Below are 22,357 nucleotides of genomic sequence, written 5' to 3' on the forward strand. Positions count from 1 at the left end.
GTATATATGTATGTATGTAAGTATCTGTGTGTGTATTTCAATGAACACATGGTTGATTGATTTTTAAGTTTATTTATTTAAGTAATCTCTACACCCAAGGCGGGGCTCCAACTCAACACAGAGACATCAAGAGTCACATGCTTTTCCAACTGAGCCAGCCCAGGGCCCCTCAATGAACATATTATTTTCGAATACTTTAGACTTACAGAAAAGTTATACAGTTAGTACAGAGAGTTCCTGTATACTCACCTAGATTCACCTTCTCATTAACGTCTTACATTACCATGGTACATTTGTCACCTCCAAGAAGCCAACATTGAGGGGGTCCCTGAGTGGCTCAGCAGTTTAGCCCTGCCCTCAGCCCAGGGCGTGATCCTGGAGTTCTGGGATCGAGTCCCACATCGGCCTCCCTGCATGGGGCCTGCTTCTCCCTCTGCCTGTGTCTCTCCCTCTCTCTCTATGTCTCTCATGAATAAATAAATAAATTTTTTTAAAAAAGAAGCCAACATTGATATAGTACTAGTTATTAAACTCCAGACTATTTCTGGATTTTACTTTTGCACTAAAGTCCTTTACCTGTCCCAAAAGCCCTTCCAGGATACCAGATTCTATATAGCTACCATGATTCCTTAGTCTTCTCTAGTCTGTCAGTTTTTCAGTCTTTCCTTATTTTTCATGATCTTGATAGTTTTGAAGACTGTTGGTCGGATATTTTGTAGAATGTCCTTCAATTTGGGTTTGTCTGATAAATTTTTCACAATAGACTAGACTGCATTCTCTGACATTAATCTTGATGTTAACTAGCCAAGCTAGTACTTGCCAGGTTTCTCCCCCGAAAAGTGACTCTTTCGCCCTTTCATTACTCCATTCCTAAATTCAGCCTAACTTAAGGGGGAGAAGAGGATAAACTCCACTTCCTTCTTTTTAAGATTTTATGTATGTATGTTTGTATGTATGTATGTATGTATGTATTTATTTTTAAGATTTTATTTACTTATTCATGAGAGACACACACACACACAGAGGGACAGACACAAGCAGAGGGAGAAGCAGGCTCCCTCTAGGAAGTCCTATGTGGGACTTGGTCCCAGGACCCTGGGATCATGACCTGAGCCAAAGGTAGGCATTCAACCACTGAGCCACCCAGACATCCCTAGACTCCACTTCCTGAAGGGGAAGCATCCATATAAATGGTTTGAAATTCTTTTAAGGAAAATCTAACTCTTCTCCCACGTTTATTCATTCATGTATTTATATCAGCATGAACTTGTAGATATTTATTTTACACTTTGGGTTATAATCCAATGTAATCCTATTGGTTTTGTTCAAATTGCACCTTTTACCAGTGGGAGCTCTTTCAGGCTGGTTCTTGTCTCTTTGACATTCTACCTCCCTTTTGTTTTCTGAGTACTTCCTTTGCATATGTATTTTTCATTTAAAAAAACACTTTTATTTTTTATATATACTTTTTTATTGTTCAATTTGCCAACATACAGTATAACACCCAGTGCTCATCCTGTCAAGTGCCCTCCTCAGTGCCTGTCATCCAGTCACCCCATCCCCCCACCCGCCTCCCCTTCCACTTCCCCTTGTTCATTTCCCAGAGTTAGGAGTCTCTCATGGTTTGTCACCCTCTCTCATTTTTCCCACTCATTTTCCCTCCTTTCCCCTATAATCTCTTTCACTATTTCTTATATTCCCTGTATGAGTGAAACCATATAATGTTTGTCCTTCTCCGATGGACTTACTTCACTCAGCATAATACCCTCCAGTTCCCTCCACGTCGAAGCAAATGGTGGGTATTTGTCATTTCTGATGGCTGAGGAATATTCCATTGTATGCATAGACCACATCTTATTTATCCATTCATCTTTCGATGGACACTGAGGCTCCTTCCACAGTTTGGCTATTGTGGACATTGCTGCTATAAACATCGGGGTGCAGGTGTCCCGGCATTTCATTGCATCTGTATCTTTGTGGTAAATCCCCAGCAGTGCAATTGCTGGGTCGTAGGGCAGGTCGATTTTTAACTCTTTGAGGAACCTCCACATGGTTTTCCAGAGTGGCTATGCCAGTTCACATTCCCACCAACAGTGCAAGAGGGTTCCCCTTTCTCCACATCCTCTCCAACATATGTTGTTTTCTGTCTTGTTAATTGTCACCATTCTCACTGGTATGAGGTGAGAGGCATCTGGCTGGCTCAGTCAGGAGAGCATGTGACTCTTGTTCTCAGGGTCATGAGTTCAAGCCTCATGTTTGGCGTGGAGCCTACTTAAAAAAAAAGAAAGAAAAAAATACTTTTAGGAAGCAAGAAAACTATCTTTATAATTCCATCATCCCAACACAACCAGTTAGCATTTTAGTATTTTGTTGTTCACATTTTTGAAACATAGTTTTTATTTTATTATTTTTTTAAAGATTTTATTTATTCATGAGAGACACAGAGAGAGAAGCAGAGACATAGGCAGAGGGAGAAGCAGGCTCCCTGCATGGAGCGCGATGCGGGACTTGATCCCAGGACCTTGAGATCACATTCTGAGCTGAAGACAGATGCTCAACCACTGAGCCACCCATGTGCCCACATAACCTAAATTTCACTATACAGTCTAAACCCTCCAGCTCAGTGCTTCACGTAGAGAGGTGCAGTGTGTATTAACACCCAAGTGTGCACACACAGTATCTATCAGCAAAATGCAGGTATACCACTTCCCACTACTAAGGTATCAAAGTAAGTATCTTACATGTACCAACAAGATCAGTTATACCTTTGAATGTATCTAGTCTACGCCATCTATTATTTAGCTTCTTTTTCCTTACCTTATTGAGGTACATTTGACCAGTAAAAATCACATATATCTAAGGGGCATAATGTGACGGCTTGATCTGTGTTTAGCTTCCCATAGTGGGAGGACTTAATAAAGAATGAAACCATGATATTCAGTCTTAACAGAAATACTCTGCAATGCCTCTAAATCTAAACCAATGGTGTATATCCCAAATTTGGTTCTTTGGGGTATTTTTATTAAAGAGGAAGACGTTACTTTTCCGCAATTTTCAAGCTTTCTTCATACTGACTTTTTTTTTTTTAGGGACCAAATCATTAAATCATGCCCAACCTCCTGGCTGCCTGGTTTTACAGGTTCTCATACTCCCCGCTTCTCATAATGTCTAGTTTGTAGTAATGATTCAGAATAACAAACTCTACACTAACGCATACAAGACAGGTACGAAATATGGTTAACATCTGTTGTGTTTCTGCCGTGTTTGTGAGGCTGTTGGGTTCTCATACCCTTGTGATTGCTTCTCTTCTTTGGCAATGGAAGACTATGGGCCTTGCAGCAGGGCAGAGGATACACTTCTGGACCTGCCGCTTACTAGTTGTTTTGCCCTGGACAAGTATTTTTTAACCTTTCTGTGCCCATTTCTACAAGTGAGAAATTGAGTTCTCCTATATTGCAAGATTTTTAAGAGGATTCAATTGAGAAAGTACACGGGAAAGCTTTCATTTAGTCTAGTCTGTCATAGACAAGCATACAACCTTTATTTCTTCCCTATCACTTTCCAAACTCGACACTGATGCATTTGGACCTACTCCTTGCATTAATTTGTGTTTGATCTTCTTTCATTCCCCCATGTCAGAAGGTCCCTTCAGCAATCTCAGTTAGAAAACTACTCCTTAGGGGTGCCTGGATGGCTCACCAGTTAAGCATCCAACTTTTGGTTTTGGCTCAGGTCATGATCTCATGATTGTGGGGTTAAGCTTTGCATCGGGCTCTGTGCTCAGCAAGGAGACTGCTTAAGATTCTCTCCCCCTCCGTCCCTCCCCCCGGTCAGGCTCTTTCTCTCTCTCTCTCTGTCAAATAAATAAATAAATCTTAAAAAAAAATGAAAAAGAACTACTCTCTATCCTCTGGTCACTAAGAGGAAAATATGCAAGGGACTAAGATTATGTGACCTCAGTGGTTTTCAGTTTTATGTTTTTGGAACCCTCTGTTCAAATGAAATATCTCTTGGAATTGTGATGTATAAGTAAGACATTTTAAGAAGGTCATTTTATTAGCATTCCTTTATTTTATAAGTTCACATAGATCATTTTATAACACTTATTAGAATGACGTTCAGAACTGAATGTTCTGATGACACATATCAGAAATCCAGGGTTAGAGTTGACAGCTGCAAACTTATCAACCTCAGCATTTGATTCTGCCTCTTGTTTTGATTGCACAGAATCAGTACAGTTGTGATTCAAACAGAAAATAACTTAGCATCTTAACCACTGGCTCATATTTTGATAATAAATATAGGGCAATACACACCTAAAAACCATCTATGATACATCATCACATCCAACATGCTATGGTTGCACCTGTTATCACATAAGCTGACATCTCTCAGAGCATCATACATATGTAGCGACAGACCCTCTGGACAATTTTGTATGGTAAATTCACAGATGTAAATTTAAATACATAAATGCTAGTGCAGAACTACATCCTTCCTAGTCTGTGACACATTAGGGAAACATTAAATAGGCACAGAAATGACAAAGGAGGGCAGCCCGGGTGGCTCAGTGGTTTGGTGCCTGAGCCACACCTTCAGCACAGGGCATGATCCTGGAGATCCAGGATAGAGTTCCACATAGGGCTCCCTGCAGGGAGCCTGCTTCTTCCTCTGCCTGTGTCTCTGCCTCTCTCTCTCTCTGTGTGTCTCTCATGAATAAATAAATAATCGTAAAAAAAAGAAATGACAAAGGATTTAGACAGGGAACTGTACAGAATGAATTCCTCAGCAGCACAAGGAAGGGACTGATTAATATCTATCATGAGTACACTGACTGTTCTACCTTCATGCTCTGCTTGCTGCCAGCTACCCCTTCCTGGTTGCCTAAGATTCAGGAGAAATGCCCTTCTAATACTGCCTGAAAAAGGGCCTCCTCCTCCTCAGCTGCTTCTTCATCCTTTATCAGTAAGCCAGGGGCTGGGCCGGCCTGTGGCAGAGCAAGCTTCCTGCGAAGGGTTCCGTGGATGGCTGCAGCCAGGAATTGGTCTAGGTGAGCCTGATTCACATCTTTCTCAATTGCTCCTCTCTCTACCAGTTTCTGTAATAAAGGCTCCAACCTTAGCAGGTAAGCAGACAATTTATCTTCATCTCTCTGATGAGTGGTCAGATACTTGATCTGCAATTCCCTAGGATTCTCAATAACCCCAAACACGAGCCTGTTTGGGGTTATTGCTCAAGAGCCTGCAGGCATCAAGCAACTGTAACGAAAGGACTGTTTATCTTGAGGAAACAAATAACATCAAATGCTGGGCCTCTGAGGCTCTCTAGCCATGGCCTTCTTTTCTCTGCATCTGACACCGGCCATGTCTTCGTCATCTGAGGAGTATGAAGAAACTGCCGGGATTCGAATTCTTCTTCTCCTGGTTCTGGAGGCTCACTGCCTGAGAACACTCTCAGCTTTTTGTACAGGCTGAAGGGCTCCCTCTAATGCTTGTGTCAACATAGGGGTCTGTATTTCTGGGATCATGTTCTGGCCTAGGTCAAAAGGGTCGTTTCCATATCCAAGAGCTCTGGTCAACTCAACGTTGTGCCCTCTCCCTCTAAGAATCCGTTTAATCTGCTTAAAAACTCATTATCCAGGTCTGGCGGCTTAAAGATCACTCTCCAGACACCCCCTCGTCCGGTATCTCCTTAGGGACCAGAGAACGAGTAGTCTCTCCTCGGTGAGCCCGACCAGGGCTACGTTCCTGTTCTCGTCCCGCCGGAACAGCCTCCCGCGCAGTCCGTGCTCGCCCAAGTGCGCCAAAGCGGCCCGCAGAGCCTCCTCGCTTTCCGCCATGGCACAGGTCGGGGTGGGGAGCGGGATGCCCTCCGAGGGCGCACATCCGTCCCCCCGCGCCAGTCCTCAGCCTCGCGTCGTGGTGCCCCAAGCAGCGGATGCCGAGTCTAATCCGGCCGGGGCACAGGTGGCGCCGCGCCAGCCCCCAGGTGAGGTCCGGGTCGGAGGCCTGCGAGCGCCGGGCAGTCGGGTCAGCGGCGGGGGCCGGTGACCCCGCCCCCGCCAGGCCCCCCGGAGGGCGACCTCCGGGCCGTCTCCCCCTCGGCCGTGCAGTCGTCCGCGCCCGCGCCCCTCGCCGGCGCAGCGGGGGCCGGCCTCCCCGCACTCGGAGGGCGACCGGGGGGACGGCGGCCCGCGGCGAGGCGCCGGGCGAGGACGCGGAGCCGGACCGAGCAGCTCCGGGCAAGACGCCCGCGGCCTCCGCCCCGGTCCCCACCTGAGCCGGCCGGGCGCGCGCGCCGGGAGGAGACCCGGCGTCACGACGGGCGGAGCGCGCGGCTTCCGGCCCGAGCCGGAAGTCCCGACTGTGGCAGCATCCGGGACGGCGGGCGGGCGGGCCAAACGGGACAGGAAGGTGAGATCCGGGAGCTGCCGGTCTCCGCAGGCTCGGTGGGTGGCCGCTGCCCGGCCCCGGGCTCCCGGCGCTGCGAGGCGGAGAGGCCCGGGCCCGGCGCCGCCCGCGCGCCTCTGGTCGCGGCCGCGGGCGCTGCGGCGCGGCGGGGGGCGGGGCCGGCTGCCGGGGAGGCCCGCGGGGGGGCTGGGGAGCCTCCGGGCCCGGCCCGCTGACACGGCTCGGGGGGGCTCCGGCCGCCGCCACAGGGGCCGGGCCGCCGCGTGACTGGCGCGGTCACGCTGTGCTTGATCACAATTAGCTTGTGCTCCGGGCCGGCCGCGCTCCCGTGTCTCCCAGCCGGTGACCCCGGGGGTTTCTCTTAGGGTGGCTTTCTCTGAAATGCCCAAACCGCCCGATTATTCAGAACTGAGTGACTCTTTAACGCTTGCCGTGGGGACAGGAAGATTTTCGGGACCACTGTAAGTGTTTAAGAGTTGCGGTCTTACCGTGGGGGCTCCGACTTTGGTTTGACTTGCAGCATCGAGCGTTCACGTCCAAAACAGGACTGTTCAGTCAGAAACTACTGGGACTGTAGGAGCGAAGTCTTCTGAGGAAACCAGTTTAGTCCCAGTTCCTCACGGAAGGTGTGCTGGACCTGTTTCAGCCGGATGTTCGGTGATTGGTCTATTCTGTGGGATTCACATAGAAAGCACTGTCCATATATATATATATATATACTGAAACTTCACTTTTTCATAACTATTACCTAAAACAAGCTGTGAGTTGTTTACATTTCTTAGTAAATGTCGATTTAGTTATTTCCCAGCTTAAATGCATTAATGGGGACTAGTTGCCCTGACACCATTTACTACACCCTAACTTTTTTTTTTTTTTTTTTTTCTTAATGTGAAGGCACAGAGCATGGAGAATGATGAACTTCCGCCAGAGGATGGGATGGATTGGAGTGGGATTGTATTTGTTAGCAAGCGCAGGAGCGTTTTACTATGTTTTTGAAATCAATGAGACTTACAACAGGCTGGCCTTGGAACACATTCAGCAGCACCCGGAGGAGCCCCTTGAAGGAACCACATGGACACACTCCTTGAAAGCTCGCTTACTCTCCCTGCCTTTTTGGTTTTGGACAGTTATTTTTCTGATACCTTACTTACAGATGTTTTTGTTCCTTTATTCTTGTACGAGAGCTGACCCCAAAACAGTGGGCTACTGTATTATCCCCATATGCTTGGCAGTTATTTGCAATCGCCACCAGGCATTTGTCAAGGCTTCTAATCAGATCAGCAGACTACAACTGATTGACACGTAAAATCAGTCACCATTTTTTCATTACAGTTAAAAAACTGCCAGTACCATATGGAGCCCGATCACAAGACTGCAGTTTCTTTGCAGACCTCAGGAAGTTGTGGTGGGACAGCGGCTTTCTAAAAAGTGTGACTAGGGGGCTGTCTTTATCTGAATAATAATGAATTTTTAAGTGAAGCCCGAGATACAGTACTACAAAATCATGTTGATGACTTCAGATTTTGGAAGTAAAATCGTGTCTGTTATTTGCATTCTTTAGAAACTTGAATAAGTACCTGAACTCCTATTTTTATTCTACTGTGCAACATAGTGATGATTCAGAAATTTTTCCTATGGGGAAAAATGAATATGAACATTTCCATTGTGCTTAATGTAAAAAGGTCCAAACATGGTCATAAAATTTAAATTTTATACAATTACTTGGCTTGCTTTAAAATTCTTCAGGCTAAAACACCACATCAACCTGTTGTAACTAGGCCAACTATTTATGCTTGCTTACTGTCAGTTTGTGAGAAATTGGTATAAAATTATTGAGGTGATGGCTGTATTGATAAGCAAAGTTTGTGCTTCCTTTTGGTAATGCTACTGGCACTATCAGCATTATTAATGCTACTAGTTTTTTAAAAGATTACTTGGGAAGAAAGTAAATGTTTGAAAGTTGAGAAATCTTACACAGAGAAGATGGAAACGAGGTATTCAGTTAAAATATTTAGTCTGGTCCTTGTCAGATGTGAGACACTCCTCTAAAATATTACCAAGTCATCATCCTTCTGATTTTCTTTTCTGGCCTAAGGTCCAGTCTTCCGGTCTTCAGGCAACAGGTTAATTGCATAAAGATGTGATCATTGTACTTCTTCCTTTGCTTCTGTACTTACTACCTCATGTCTGGTACCAATACAATTAACTAAAACATGGAAATACCAGATTTTAGGATTTTTTTTTTTCTGGGTGAGATCAAGATGTATTTTTTATACAGTTAATGTCATTAACACCAAGGAAATGTTTTACACTGATGGATTTTAATAATAATCATAACCTTTTTTGGTGCTTATTCTTTCGGGTCCTGTTCTAAGAGGTTTACATGAATGAACTCCTTTAATCCTCTCAACAACCCTAAGAAACAATTATTATCCAGATTTTATAGATAAGGACACTGAGGTAGAGAAGTTAAGTAACTTGCCTGTTAAGGTCACACACCTGGTGAGCAGCAGAGCCAGAGGTATGACCAGGCATCTGATGCCTTTGTTCCTAACCACTGAGTTGTAGTGCTTCTCACAAATGACATATTTCAGGATATTGTCTGCCTAGCCATGCCAAAGAATGGAAATGGCATTACTTAAAGGTTTTTCTCAATTCATAGGAGCTATTGAAAATTGAAGTGTTTTAACAACCTCAGCATTTAAATCTGATTTGACTAGAATGGAAGGTTGAACATTTCACAGCAAGCTTTACTCGAAAGATGGAGCAGGTACCTTTGTAACTCAAAAGCAGCAAGATCAGGTCCTTCTCCAGGTAATCAATCTCACTTTCCCTTCACTTCTTCCAGAGGGCTAGAGACTGAAATGATCTATCTTTTGCTATAATACACTGAATCTCCAAAGTAGGCAGCAGTTTGAAATACCGTTTCTGTGAGGGTCAGATAACCAAATCACTTGGCATCTTTTGAGTACTTAACTAGTAGTATGCACATTGCAGGCACTGTGTTCTGAGTGATTTACATTTTTCAAAACAGGCCTGTGGGGAGGTTTGTGCTGCTGCTAGTGCGCCATTTTACAGAAGAGGAAGCACAGGAATTAGCTTGCCTGTAGTCACACAACAAGGACATGGAAGAGCCAGGATTTGAACCCATGTCTGGCTTCAGATCTCTAGCTCTATTACTCCATTATACTGCTTCTCAGGAAAAAAAAAAATAATAATTTGAGGAAAATCACTGAGCAGTTTTCTTGCTTGATTTGATTACTCTTGAGGCAGTGGTATTTTAAAAATGATTTAAGAGAATTATTTCAGTTTTTTCATTTCATAAATGCTTGATATAATGCAAGGTTTTTGAGTTTGTCATTTGTCTTATAAAGTAGTAATTCCTTTTTATTGAAGTGGACTTTTATCTTTTATACTTCAAATTCTAGCATTTTGAGATTTGCTAAGTAAGTGGTTGGTCCATTTCTAGTTTTCAAGACCAGATTGCTTTGGTAGTAAAAATATTAAAATAGGGGCTTCTGGGTGGCTCAGTCAGTTAAGCATCTGCTTTGGCTCAGGTCATGATCCCAGGGTCCTGGGATGGAGGCCCACATGATCCCAGGGTCCTGGGATGAAGCAGGCAGAGCAGGGAGCCTGCTTCTCACTCTCTACCACTTGTGTTCTCTTTCTCAAATAAATAAATTTTTTAAAAAAGAAGTAGAGTGGGAGTAATTCAGTATTTCCAAATAAAATTATTAGGTTTCAGATTGCAGGGTTAATCTAGCTCTGTTAGATTGAGGGGGAGATTAAGCTGGTGGAGAGGAGACCCGTGTATTATGTCAGGTTATTTATTTCAAATGCACATCATAGTACAATAAGCAGTGAGTACAGGATTAGATAAATGGCAAATACAGGAAATTCTTCAGGGATTTCAGAGAAAGGACAAGCATCCTAGTATCCATGCTAGTCAATAATATCTGCTTCTAGAAATGAGAAAAATAATTATGTACCCTAGTTGCTTAATAAGTCACCTTACTTGTAACCACATCTGAAATAAAGCCTGTTGTGTTTTTCATGGAAAATGCCCAGGATTGAGTCCTGCATCAGGCTCCCTGTGGGGAGGCTGCCTCTCCCTCTGCCTATGTCTCTGTCTCTCTGTGTCTCTCATGAATAAATAAATGCAATCTTAAAAAAAAAAAAAAAGTGCGAGGATAGAGAATAGGCAACTAAATTGGAGAAACATCTAATTCATGGAGTCACCATGTAACTTCTAGTTTTAAAGATGCCACCGTTTTTTTTTTTTTAATTTTTTTGGGGGCGGCACAGGAGAGGGAGAGACCTCAAGCTGCTGCCACAATGAGCCCAACATGGGGCCTGATCTCATGACCCTGAGATCATGACCTGAGCCAAAATCAAGAGTTGGACATTTAACCGACTGGTAGCATCTAAGGGTGCCACCTTAAGGTGGCCTGGGTAGCACCCTTAGATGCTACCAGATTTAAAGTAAAAAATATGATTTCCTAAGTTTAGAATTTTTGATTCTATTTCAAAGCTTTTATAATTAATAAAAAGCTTTTCTTTGGGGAATCATCAGATAAAGCACTCCTATGAGAGTAATTGCACACATATAATAATCAAACTGGTTTGTTCACAATGGGAAGTGTTATAGTCTTTATTATCTAGTGTTGATTTCCTTCTTGAGGACTTAATAATCTCAATCTCCAAAACACTGTTAGAAAGCTTACTATGATACCGCATGATTCACTTTTGGATCAAGCATGTGCCATCACTTTATAAATTCTCCAACATATTTGTAAAGTTCCATCAAGTTCTGGACCATGATTGGGAATCCTGCATTAGTATTTTTGTTTTGGCCTAAGACAGTGCATAGGTCTTGAACTAGAGCTGTATCATAGAATCATCCAAATGAAAAACAAAGCAAAACTCCTCACATAATGCCAAGGTCCCTTCCCAATTTTATCAATCTCTGGGAGGGGAGAAGAGGCCAATTGTGTTTTTAGAGCTCTTCACATGATTGCTTTGGAATCATTGGTTGAGAATCACTGGGCCATGGATTTTTATGTACCATAAAGATTGAACTGTTTGTCATCTCAGCTGTGTTTGTCTTTGGAGCAGCTTCAACAAATATTTTGCAGCAAGCTCACCCAGCTATTTGAATTGCAAATCTTTAGAGAGATGTCTGTATGTTTGTTTGTTTTTGAGGCTTAAATAGACTTTATTGTTACAAGCAGGGCCCTACAGAGTGGGACCTTATAAAGTGATATATGTGGTCCCAGGATATCACTATGGAGAAATAAAGATGTCGTGATTGTAGAAGAGGTCACTGTAATTGAAGGCCATGATCCTAGGAGGCTAGCTAAGAATTCAGCAGGTATGATTAGGACTAAGCATGGTCAAGTGACAAGGTGAAGGAGAGGACAGTCCCCTTCACTCCTGCTTCCTGTAGCTCTCCAAATGTGACAAGACCCAGCCCCATGGCAGGAGAAAACAAAGCAAGAGGTGAGTCCTCTGGTGATAGTCATGGTCCTGAGGTGTTCCTAGGGCAGCGTGGGATGATCTGGAGCACCGGAAGCTCCATGCTGGGCCTATCGGGCCCTCTAGTCTAGGAGCAGTGTCAGCGTGGACATGACCATACAGACAGCTAGCTGCCTGCCAGAGCCCAAGGTCAAGGAAAAGTGTGTTTTCTAGTTCTAGTTCCTCTCCTACAGATGATCTTTTTTTTTTTTTTCCCTACAGATGATCTTGAACATACTTCTATCAGGCTTTTTCCTTCCACTCTACCAGAACTGCTCTCTTGTAAAGAGGTCCCTGGTCACTTGTACCCAACTAAACCCAGTGGTCAAGGCTCAGTAGCCTCATTAGCCGTTTTTGATACCCTCCTTGAGACAGTTTCCTGAATTAGTTTCCAGACCAGTACTCCCCAGTAGGGCTTTAGTGATGATGGAAATGTTTGATATCTATCTGTACTGTCCAAATCAGTAGCCACTAGCTACATGAAATGAGCCCTTGAGATGCAGCTAGTGTGACTAAGGAACTGAATTTTAATTTTTAATTGGTTCAAATAGCCACATGCGGTTAGCAGCTACCAGATGTTACCCCACTTCTAGACACTCTCCTGGTTTGCCTTCTTCCTCACTAGCTTTTCCTGTCTCCTTTGCTGGTTCCTCTCTGTGGGCTGTGCCCAGCTTGTGAATGTTGACATACCCCAGTTCTCATTTCTATACCTACTCCCCTTGCTCATCCTATCCAGGTTCATGGCTTTAAGTGCCCATATTTATGTTACTATCTTGAGTCTCTCCTGAGCTCCAGACTTGGATATTCAACCACCTATTTGATATTTACTAAGATGTCTTGCCAGGAATCTGAGATTTAACCTGTCCTAAACCAAGCTCCTCATCTCTCTACCCACCAAAATCTGATCAAGGCCCCTTTAAGCTCTATCAGACAAGTGGCAAGGGATTCTTTTAAAATGTTACTCCTCTCAAAAATCCTCCTATTTGCTTCCCTTCTGAGAATAAAAGGCAAAGTTAACATGGCTTACAAAGTCCTGAATAAGTGGCCCTCGACAATTTTCGTTTTCTACCACTTTCCATCCCTCACTCCACTCTAGCCACTGATCTTCCTGCTGATTCTAGAACACGCCAGAAAAGCCTGTTTCAGGACTTCTACACTGCACGGACCTTCTGTTTGAGTGCTCAGCCCTGGCCTGCTTGATCACATCTTCAGACCTTTGTTCAGTTGTCAAGTTTCACGAGGCTGCCTCTGACCAGCTATTTTAAATTATCCTCCTTCCCTGTTTTTCTCCACAGCACTTACCATCATGTGACACTTTACACATTTTGTCAGAATCTAAACTCCAGGATGCCTGGGTGGCTCAGCGGTTGAGTGTCTGCCTTTGACTCAGGGTGTGACCTCGGGGTCCCGGGATTGAGTCTCACACTGGGCTCCCCACAGGGTGCCTGCTTCTCCCTCTACCTGTGTGTCCCATGAATAAATAAATAAAATCCTAAAAAAAAAAAAAAAAAAGAAGAATCTAAACTCCACGAGTGCAGCAATTTTGTCTATTCACTGTTGTACACCCCATGCCTAGGACAGTGCCTGGCACATAGGTGCTCATAATTAATTCTCCCATGAGTGATTCTTATTGCCACTGGATACCTCTTTCATTAGACTGCAAAACAATCTAGCTTGCTCTCCAGAGAGAATAAAGGTTAAAGATAACATTTTCTAAGTGCATAGTCTAATCTTTCACATGTTCAAGTTTAGTGGTTAAGCTTTCTCAGGTTTCAGCATGTAGTGATATATTTTGATTTAAATTAGATTTAAAATGATTTAAAATGAGTCCATTTATTTTTGCCAATGGTTGTGATGGTTGTCCTGGGATTTTCCTCATTCATGCAGAAAAATACATAAACCACATTCACAAACAAGTGGTGGTTACAGCCTTGAGCAATTCTCAAGTTACGATCTTTAAGATAAGTTTTCTAAACCCCTAACATATGCATCAAGTGTCATGCCAACCTCTTAGAGCTACAGCACACAACTGCAGTACTCTGGTGTTTAAGGCAATACTTTGGGCCTGTAAATCACTCATTTAAAGTGGTAACATGTTTTACAAGTTAGGGACACCTGAGTGGCTTCAGCAGTTGAGCATCTGCCTTTGGTTCGGGTCGTGAACCCGTGGTCGTGGGATCAAGTCCGCATTGGGCTCCCTGCATGGAGCCTGCTTCTCCCTCTGCCTCCCTCTTTGTGTCTCTCATGAATAAATAAAATTTTAAAAAGAAGACAAGTCTTTCCAGCATAATTTTGAGTATTGGAGTAAATTTGTTTTTCTTTTTGCATTGGAGTAAATTTCTATTTAAAACTGTACCCCGGAGGATCCCTGGATGGCTCACTGGTTTAGCGCCTGCCTTTGGCCCAGGGTGCGATCCTGGAGTCCCGGGATCGAGTCCCGCATCAAGCTTCCGGCATGGAGCCTGCTTATTCCTCTGCCTGTGTCTCTGCCTCTCTCTCTATATCATAAATAAATAAATAAATAAATAAATAAATAAATAAATCTTTAAAAAAAACCCACAAACATTAAAAAAATAAAATAAAAATAAAACTGTACCTCAATGGCCTCGCTGCTGCCCCAATGTGAGCTGCCACTTCTTAAAAAAAATTTAAATAGGGAACCCCGGGTGGCGCAGCGGTTTAGCGCCTGCCTTTGGCCCAGGGCGCGATCCTGGAGACCCGGGATCGAATCCCACGTCGGGCTCCCGGTGCATGGAGCCTGCTTCTCCCTCTGCCTATGTCTCTGCCTCTCTCTCTCTCTGTGTGTGTGACTATCATAAATAAATAAATAAAAATTTAAATAGAGGCTTACATTCTAGCATTCACTGTTTTCTGGGCCATGTCTTTAGGGCAATTCTGATCCTAAAGGTCACCTGAGAACTGGAATAGTTAGGGCAACACTGTTAAATTCATTTTATATTTTGAGAATAATGCACTGGGTAGAGGGCATTTTTTTCAAGGTGAAAGCTAGGCACATCAGTTTTAGAAACCCCTCCTCCCTTTTTTTTAAATGTTAGCTCAGTTTCTTAATCTCCTTAGAGGTCATGTTCTCCCTTTTTGACAGAGTAGTAGTCATATGGGAAATGTGGATTTCTTTTAAAAGATTATTTATTTGAGAGAGAGAGAGTATGCACACGCATAAGCCGGGGAGTGGGGGAGGGCAGAGGGAGAGGGAGAGAATTTCAAGCAGGCTCTGCACTAAGCGTGGAGCCCATGACCCTGAGATCATGGCCTGAGCCAAAATCAAGGAGTCGGCCGCTTACCAAAGAGCCACCCAGGCACCCCAGCTGTTTTTTGTGTTTCAGGTTTTTTTTGGAGAGGGAGAAGAAAAGAGAGAATCATAAGCAGGCTCCATGCCCAGCAAAGAGCCCAACCTGGGGCTCAGTCTCATGACCTAAGCCAAAATCCAGTCAGATGCTTAATTGATTGATCCATCCAAGCACTCCTGTTTTGATTTTTAAAGTCTAGATTAGCTAATTTTTGCCCTGAATTACTCACATGACAAATGTTTTAAACTATTCATTTGGCTGGTCTGCCCTTATTAAATGTAAAGCATGACTTTTTAAAATAAAAAATTGGGCCACCGGCCTGGCTCAGTCAGTAGAGCATGTGACTCTTGATCTCCGGGTCATGAGTTTGAGCCTCATGTTGAGTATACAGCTTAAAAAAAAAATGTTTAGATAGTTTCAGTAACTTTGCAGGAACAGTAACTTTTTCTGTATTTGTATAGAAAAATACAAAATATGCTTACTTTTTAAAAAGATTTTATTTGTCCATGAGAGACACACAGAGAGAGGAAGAGACATAGGCAGAGGAAGAAGCAGGCTCCCTATGGGAAGCTGGATGCAGGATTTGATCCCACGACCCCGGGATCATGACCTGAGCCAAAGGCAGATGCCCAACCATTGAGCCACCCAGGTGCTTCCAAAATATGTTAAATGCAAAGAGAACAAGAGTGTTCTTGTTCTCTCTTTAAGAATATCCCCCCTCTTATTCTCAACCCAACTCTCTGCTCAGCAGCAGTCTGGCTATCCTTTTAGATACCACATGTGTATCTATTCTCCAATAGTAGCATTCAACACACTAGTCTGTATCTTGCTAGTTTTCATTTAACATTATATTTTAGAGATTGGTCTCTAACACACAGAGCTATACTTTGGTCTTTTATCATGGCTGCACAAAATTATTGTATTAATCTTCTATTTTTACTTAATTAACTAAAGTCTTCTGTGAACGGACACTTAGGTTCTTTACAGTAGTAATACCTAGAATAAATGCTACAATGAATAGTGCTATAGAACTGTGCACATGTGTTCTGTTATCACTGGATAAATTTCTATAAGTGAAATTGCTCAAAGAACAGTACATCTAACATTTTGTACTGTACAAGAAGTGTCAATTTGACTTTCAAAGAGCTTATACCAAATCACACCATCAGTACTACATAACCCTCAAGTCCTTTCCAGCTCAATATTGCATCAAAACTTTTGATCTTTCAGTCTGAAAAGTAAAAAGTGGTATTCATTTTATTGAAGTAGCATCTTTTTTCATTTAAAAGCCATGTGTATTTTTCTTGTGATCTCCCTATCCCCTTCCTTTGTCCACTTCTATGGTCTGACTGATAAAAGGCAATAGTTCTTAGTCATTTGTGCTGAAAATACAAAATACCTTTTCCCTCTCTTTTTAAAGATTTTATTTATTTATTCATGAGAGACACACACACACACAGAGGGAGAGAGAGGCAGAGACACAGGCAGAGGGAGAAGCAAGCTGCATGCAGGGAGCCTGATGTGGGACTTGATCCGAGGTCTCCAGGATCATGCCCTGGGCTGAAGGTGGCACTAAACCGCTGAGCCACCCGGGCTGCCCCTTTTCCCTCTTTGTATTTCAACCTTATAGAATGTTCTGTTTTTCATTATGGTATAGTCATATTAACCAATCTCTTCTATTATGGTTTCTGGATTTAAAAAAAATCTTGCTTAGGAAACCTTCCTCACTCTGAGACTGTAAAAACTATTACTCCATTTTAATACTTTTGTGTTTTATTTTTTACATTAAAAATCTTGATTCTAGGGGCACCTGGGTGGCTCAAACATCTGCCTTTGGTTCAGGTCATGATCCCAGGGTCCTGGGGTGGAGCCCCTGCATCAGGCTCCTCACACAGTGGGGAGTCTGTTTCTCCCTCTCCCCCTCCTGTCTGCAACTCTCCCTGCTTGTGCTCTCAAATAAACAAAATCTTAAAAAAAAATACATATTATTTCTTAATGTAACCCAAAAGCACTTCAAGAAAAACCATTATGTTGCATATATCCATGTATTTCACACTCCACACTCCATGTCTCAAATTTTAAAAGATTACTGAACTAAGTCTAGTGTCAAGCTTATTTTTAGCTAGTATCGTGAGGCTGACTTTCCTTTACAAAAGTAAATTCAAAAGAAATTCAGATTAACTCTCCTGCTTACCTGTGGCTTATGTTTGTACCCTTAGAAGGCAGCAGATCAGAAAACCTGGCAAAGCATTTCTTCTATACTGGTCACATATGTAGCTCACTTATGAAGAAGACAGTATTAGAGTTAGAATCAGTATTAAAATTAAGGAAAAGATCAAACCTATAACCCAGACCTTAAAGCACTGGACCACAAGCTCAAATATCTTGAAGTTTCTTCTTTATAAACATATTTACTAAACAAAGAAGGGAACAATATTCAGGAGCAAAGTTCAGCTATTACTTCAAAAATAGGAATTTTTTTTTTAAAGATTTTATTTATTCCCCAGGATCACAACCTGAGCCAAAGGCAGACGCTCAACCACTAAGCCACCAAGGTACCCCAAAATATGAACTATTTTAGGGGCACCTGGCTGACTTAGATGATCATATGACTATTGATCTCAGGGCCATGAGTCTGAGCCCCACGTTGGGTGTGGAGGTTACTAAAAAAAAATAATAATAAACTTTTAAAAAAGAAAAAAATCTAAAAAAATATATATATGAACTATTTTAACAATGTTGGTAGGTTTTTTTTTAAGGATTGTATGAAGAAAACAATTATGTCAATAACTGAGTCAAAGTGCCAACATTAGAAACATTATCACAAACTAAACGAGGAAACTTCTATTTATAAAACTTTTCTAGTTGGTATTTTGATTACATAAGAGCACTTAGTGGAAGGCTGATGTAAAACAATACTTTAAAGATAAGAAAAGGTACCTAAGTTCAGTTTCCTCAATAGCATGTACTTTGTAAGCTATAGATTTCAGAATGTGTACCTGGGAAAGTACTATGGTAATCTTTTTTTTTTCTTTTGGTACTCTTTTAAAGGCTATGTGTACGACCCAGCTCTGCAAATGATTAGCTCAAATTCAGGGCCAACATCTATTTCAAGATTCAATTCACCTCGGAAATGAATCATATAATCTGTAAGGTTACTTCCAGCTCTAAAATTCTGTAACTATTTGCATTTCCTTAGGTACATGCCACTTGATTTCTTTGCGATCTAAATGAATCAGGAAACATGCACAGTAAATAATAAATGCCTTAGTCCCACCGACAAGCAGAAAAGGAAAACACATACGCATTTTAGAAATATATATGTATTTTAAAGGATTCAATAGTACTTCAGTAAACAAAATCAAAGCATAGATACAGGATGAGAATATCTTAAGTTATAGTCAATATCGATGGTTTAAAGACTTGTATTTGTGTTTATATACATAACATGCTTATATATATAACATGTTACAGCATAAAAGCACACCCAACTTTGTTCTCTTAAGGTAGAAGTTAAATACATATTTGTTGAGTGATATTATCTCTGGGTGTCTGTTTATTCGTTTGAGTGTGGGTTCCAGGTTTCCTTGGGTCTCTCTCAAGGGCTCATTTCCTTCTTCAGTACTTCTCTCTCTTCCTGTTTTCCTTCTTCTTACACAGAACTGCCATTCTCAAATTTAATATCCAATTTTCACCACTTGCTCATGTCACATGGCTCTTACTAAGATCTGACAAGTACTTTTAATAACAAGCAGAAGCCAAAAGATCACACAATTCAGTAGCTATTTAAAAAGTAGAAAACAATAAAAATTCAGTTGCCAACTTAGAGGATTTTATACATCATTGAGTGTTCTATTTTATTTCCATGGTCTGAAATTTCTCACTCAAGACAGATTAATTTCTAAACATTTATTTTATCTCTGCTGGAAAGAAACAATTTTTTCTTTGACAAACTATCCTAGGGGAATAAAACAAATGCTTTTCCAAACCAGAGCACAAGTCTTTCCTAATGTCAGTGTGTGATAATTCAGATATAGTAGCAGTCTTTAAAATTTCATAAAAGCTACTGTTAAGATGGTGGTTTGGGCCGTTTTGCAGATGGTCCATCTGAGTTAGTTCTGTTATCAATGTTATTTTCATCTTCTGCATCATCTTCATCATCACCTTTTAAAATAAACATTTGTTGTATGACAATATGTTCAGTAGCTCAAAGAAACAGATTGCTAAAATGGTTGATAATGAGACCATTTCACTTTTAAGGATTAATAAAATCATACATACATCAGATTCAAAGTGTATGGATAAAAAGATTTCAAGAATTTTGGTGTTTAAAATTTTAAGTATCGGGCAGCCCGGGTGGCTCAGCGGTTTAGCGCCGCCTTCAGCCCAGGGTGTGACCCTGGAGGCATGGGATTGAGTCCCACGTCAGGCTCCCTGCAAGGAGCCTGCTTCTCCCTCTGCTTGTGTCTCTGCCTCTCTTTCTCTCTGTGTCTCTCATGAATAAATAAATTTTTAAAATAATAATAATAAATAAATAAATAAAATCTTATGTATCACTTTTTTTTTGAGATGTAATTCACATACTACAAAATTCACTCTTTTAAAGTGTTCAATTTATTGATTTGTAGTATATTCCCTAGGTTCAGCACTGTCACCACTATGTAATTCTGGAACATTTTTATCATCCTAGAAAGAAATCCCACACCCATTAACAATCACTTCCCATTTCCCTTGGCAATCTGTAATCTACTTTCTATCTCCAGAGATTTGTCTATTCTGGATATTTCATATAAATGGAATCATAAGACATGTGGCCTTTTTGTCTGCCTTCCCTCACTCAACATGTTTTTGAGGCTCATTCACGTTGTATTGTTTATTGGCAGACACTCAGCCACTGAGCCATCCAGGTGCCCCCAACCTAAGCTTTATGAGGTCTTCATTTAATATACAAAAACATGTCCTCCAATACAAAGATACTACTGACCTGCCATTAATAGAATAGGTCATTTTTCTGATAAGTAATGATATTTTAAGAAATGGTTCTAGCTGGGGGCACCTGGGTGGCTCAGCTGGTTAACCGTCTGCCTTTGGCTCAGGTCATGATCTCTGGGTCCTGGGATCAGACCCTGCATCAGGCTCCCAGCTCTGCAGGGAGTCTACTTCTCTCTCTCCCTCTGCCTGCTTGTGCTCTCTCTCATTCCCTGTCAAAGAAATAAAATCTCTAAAAGAAAGAGAGAGAGAGAGAGAGAGAGAGAGAGGAGGAGGGAGGGAGGGAGGGAGGAAGAAAAATGGTTCTAGCTACACTCATCCTATTTCAATAACATTTTCAACAGAGAGAAGTAATTCTGGAGCCAAGAAATAGGATTTCACTTTTTTTTTTTTTTAAGATTTTATTTATTTATTCATGAGAGACACACAGAGAGAGAGAGAGAGAGAGAGAGAGGCAGAGACACAGGCAGAGGGAGAAGCAGGCTCCATGCAGGGGGAGTGTGGGACTGGATCTGGAGTCTCCAGGATCACGCCCTGGGCTGAAGGCAGCGCTAAACTGCTGAGCCACCAGGGCTGGCCAGGATTTCACTTTCAACCCATGTGGCAACACCCAATTAACAATTCATGGAACCAATGTATTCTCTGAACTCAGTGTAATGGTCTGAGTTCACATTATCTGGAACTATCAAGATGTAAACAAGATGGAATGAAAAAGGAAAGTATAGTACAGTTTAAGACCCTCTTTAGAGGAGTTAAGTCCTGACTCCAATAATTAATTCATAGGTTCTTCAGGTTGGGACAGAAAATGTACCTACCTCTTTTTCTATTCACTTAACTTTCATATTTCTCCTTCCAAATTGTACTTTCTAAAATGTGATCTGGGGGGAGACCCGGGTGGCTCAGCGGTTGAGTACCTGCCGTCGCTCAGGGCATGATCCCGGGGTCCTGGGATCGAGTTCCGCATCGGGCTCCCTGCAGGGAGCCTGCTTCTCCCTCTGCCTGTGTCTCTGCCTCTCTCTTGTGTCTCTCATGAATAAATAAATATAATCTCAAAAATAAAATAAAATGGGATATGGGAAACGAGTGCCTGGGAGTTAGAGGGGAGTTGATTCCTTCAACTGAAATCTTCAGAACCTATTGTGCGATGATGGTTGGCAGTCTAACTGGTCTGTAATTTCACCCCCGGTAATAACACTCGTTTTCATCCTTCAACACGCAGCTCAGAAGTCATGCCGTCTCTAAAACTCTAAAGCCTTCCTGGGTCCTCTTTTCAATAGTTGGAGGGCCCCGGGGTCATACTTCCAATCTGTAGTGAGTGTTCGCTTGTCTAACTCCCACCAGCCTGAGAGTTCCACAAAGAACTGCGTGGCATTCACCTCATTCTAACTCCAGAGCACAGCCCAGGGCCCGGCACAGAGGAGTAGGCATTTGGCACGTTTATTGTGATACAGATGGAAAGAGTCGCGAAAACGCTTAAGTAGGAGGAGACCAGATAATATGGCGGTTAAGTGCCGGCCAACGATATTTTTTTCTTTTTTTTTTTTTTTTTTACTTTTTAAAAACTTTTATTTATTCATGAGAGACGCAGAGCGAGACAGGCAGAGGGAGAAGCAGGCTCCGTGCAGGGAGCCCGACGTAGGCCTCGATCCCGGGTCTCCAGGGTCACGCCCTGGGCCGAAGGCGGCGCTAAACCGCTGAGCCATCCGCGCTGCCCTAGTGCCAACGACGTTTAGCTGGATTCCTCCTTCCCCGAGGCTCACTTTCCCCAGGCCGCCCCCTCCCCCGGGCCCCCTGCCCCGCCCCCCGCCGCTCCTGCACCTTCTCAGGGCTCACCGTCCATGGCCTCTTCCGCAGCCGCCGCCTCCCGGTTTTGCGCTTCCTGCTGTACCAAGGGGTCGAAAAGCTCGGCCACCAGCTCTCTCATCTGGGCTACGCCAGACAACAGGCCCTGGAAAGGGTCAGCGTCGGCCGGCGCCTCACAGGGCACCCGCAACAGCCGCTGCTGCCCATCCAGCCCGACGTACTCGCCCAGCAGCTCCATGACGACCGCAGGGCTTCCACAGCCAGCGACCGAGAAGCGCCACCCGGAAGCGGAAACCGGCGCGCGGCGTGCGCAGGCGCGCAGGCCGGAGGAGG

The 22,357-nt window shown here is 42.9% G+C and overlaps 2 protein-coding genes across 9 annotated transcripts; one reads left to right on the forward strand and one right to left on the reverse strand.

Moving 5' to 3' along the window:
- Positions 1-1,447: 1,447 nt before the first annotated feature.
- Positions 1,448-22,355, reverse strand: GON7 (GON7 subunit of KEOPS complex). 4 transcript variants are annotated; one of them, XR_012037119.1, is made up of 5 exons: positions 22,055-22,330; positions 17,427-17,513; positions 13,227-13,416; positions 6,899-7,081; positions 1,448-2,268 (listed from the first exon to the last, which is right to left on the reverse strand). XR_012037119.1 is itself a non-coding variant. In XM_072839723.1 (2 exons), the coding sequence occupies exons 1-2, from the start codon at positions 22,260-22,262 to the stop codon at positions 19,302-19,304; spliced, it is 303 nt and encodes a 100-aa protein (XP_072695824.1). In that variant the 5' UTR covers positions 22,263-22,355; the 3' UTR covers positions 18,540-19,301. The 4 variants fall into 4 exon arrangements, 1 of the variants encoding a protein (XP_072695824.1); XR_012037118.1 differs by lacking the exon at positions 13,227-13,416; XR_012037120.1 differs by lacking the exons at positions 1,448-2,268; positions 6,899-7,081; positions 13,227-13,416; positions 17,427-17,513 and adding an exon at positions 18,540-19,396 and having other exon boundaries at positions 22,040-22,198.
- LYSET (lysosomal enzyme trafficking factor) lies at positions 5,965-8,763 on the forward strand. Of its 5 annotated transcripts, none has more exons than XM_072839722.1 (2): positions 5,965-5,988; positions 7,305-8,763. In XM_072839722.1, the coding sequence occupies exon 2, from the start codon at positions 7,321-7,323 to the stop codon at positions 7,714-7,716; it is 396 nt and encodes a 131-aa protein (XP_072695823.1). In that variant the 5' UTR covers positions 5,965-5,988; positions 7,305-7,320; the 3' UTR covers positions 7,717-8,763. The 5 variants fall into 5 exon arrangements, with proteins under 5 accessions (XP_072695823.1, XP_072695820.1, XP_072695821.1 ...); XM_072839719.1 differs by lacking the exon at positions 5,965-5,988 and adding an exon at positions 6,328-6,413; XM_072839720.1 differs by lacking the exon at positions 5,965-5,988 and adding an exon at positions 6,364-6,448.
- Positions 22,356-22,357: the final 2 nt, after the last annotated feature.

This window comes from Canis lupus, chromosome 9 (genome assembly GCF_048164855.1).
Source record: "Canis lupus baileyi chromosome 9, mCanLup2.hap1, whole genome shotgun sequence".
Classification (NCBI taxonomy): domain Eukaryota; kingdom Metazoa; phylum Chordata; class Mammalia; order Carnivora; family Canidae; genus Canis; species Canis lupus.

What these genes read in the sequence shown, in the direction of transcription:
- LYSET (XM_072839718.1), top strand. Translation starts at nt 6,792, where the DNA reads ATGCCCAAACCGCCCGATTATTCAGAACTGAGTGACTCTTTAACGCTT. An exon ending in GGAAGATTTTCGGGACCACT is followed by an intron (nt 6,872 to 7,304) that starts GTAAGTGTTTAA and finishes CTTAATGTGAAG; the next exon opens with GCACAGAGCATGGAGAATGA.
- GON7 (XM_072839723.1), bottom strand. Translation starts at nt 22,262, where the DNA reads ATGGAGCTGCTGGGCGAGTACGTCGGGCTGGATGGGCAGCAGCGGCTG. An exon ending in TGCGGAAGAGGCCATGGACG is followed by an intron (nt 19,397 to 22,054) that starts GTGAGCCCTGAG and finishes TTATTTTAAAAG; the next exon opens with GTGATGATGAAGATGATGCA.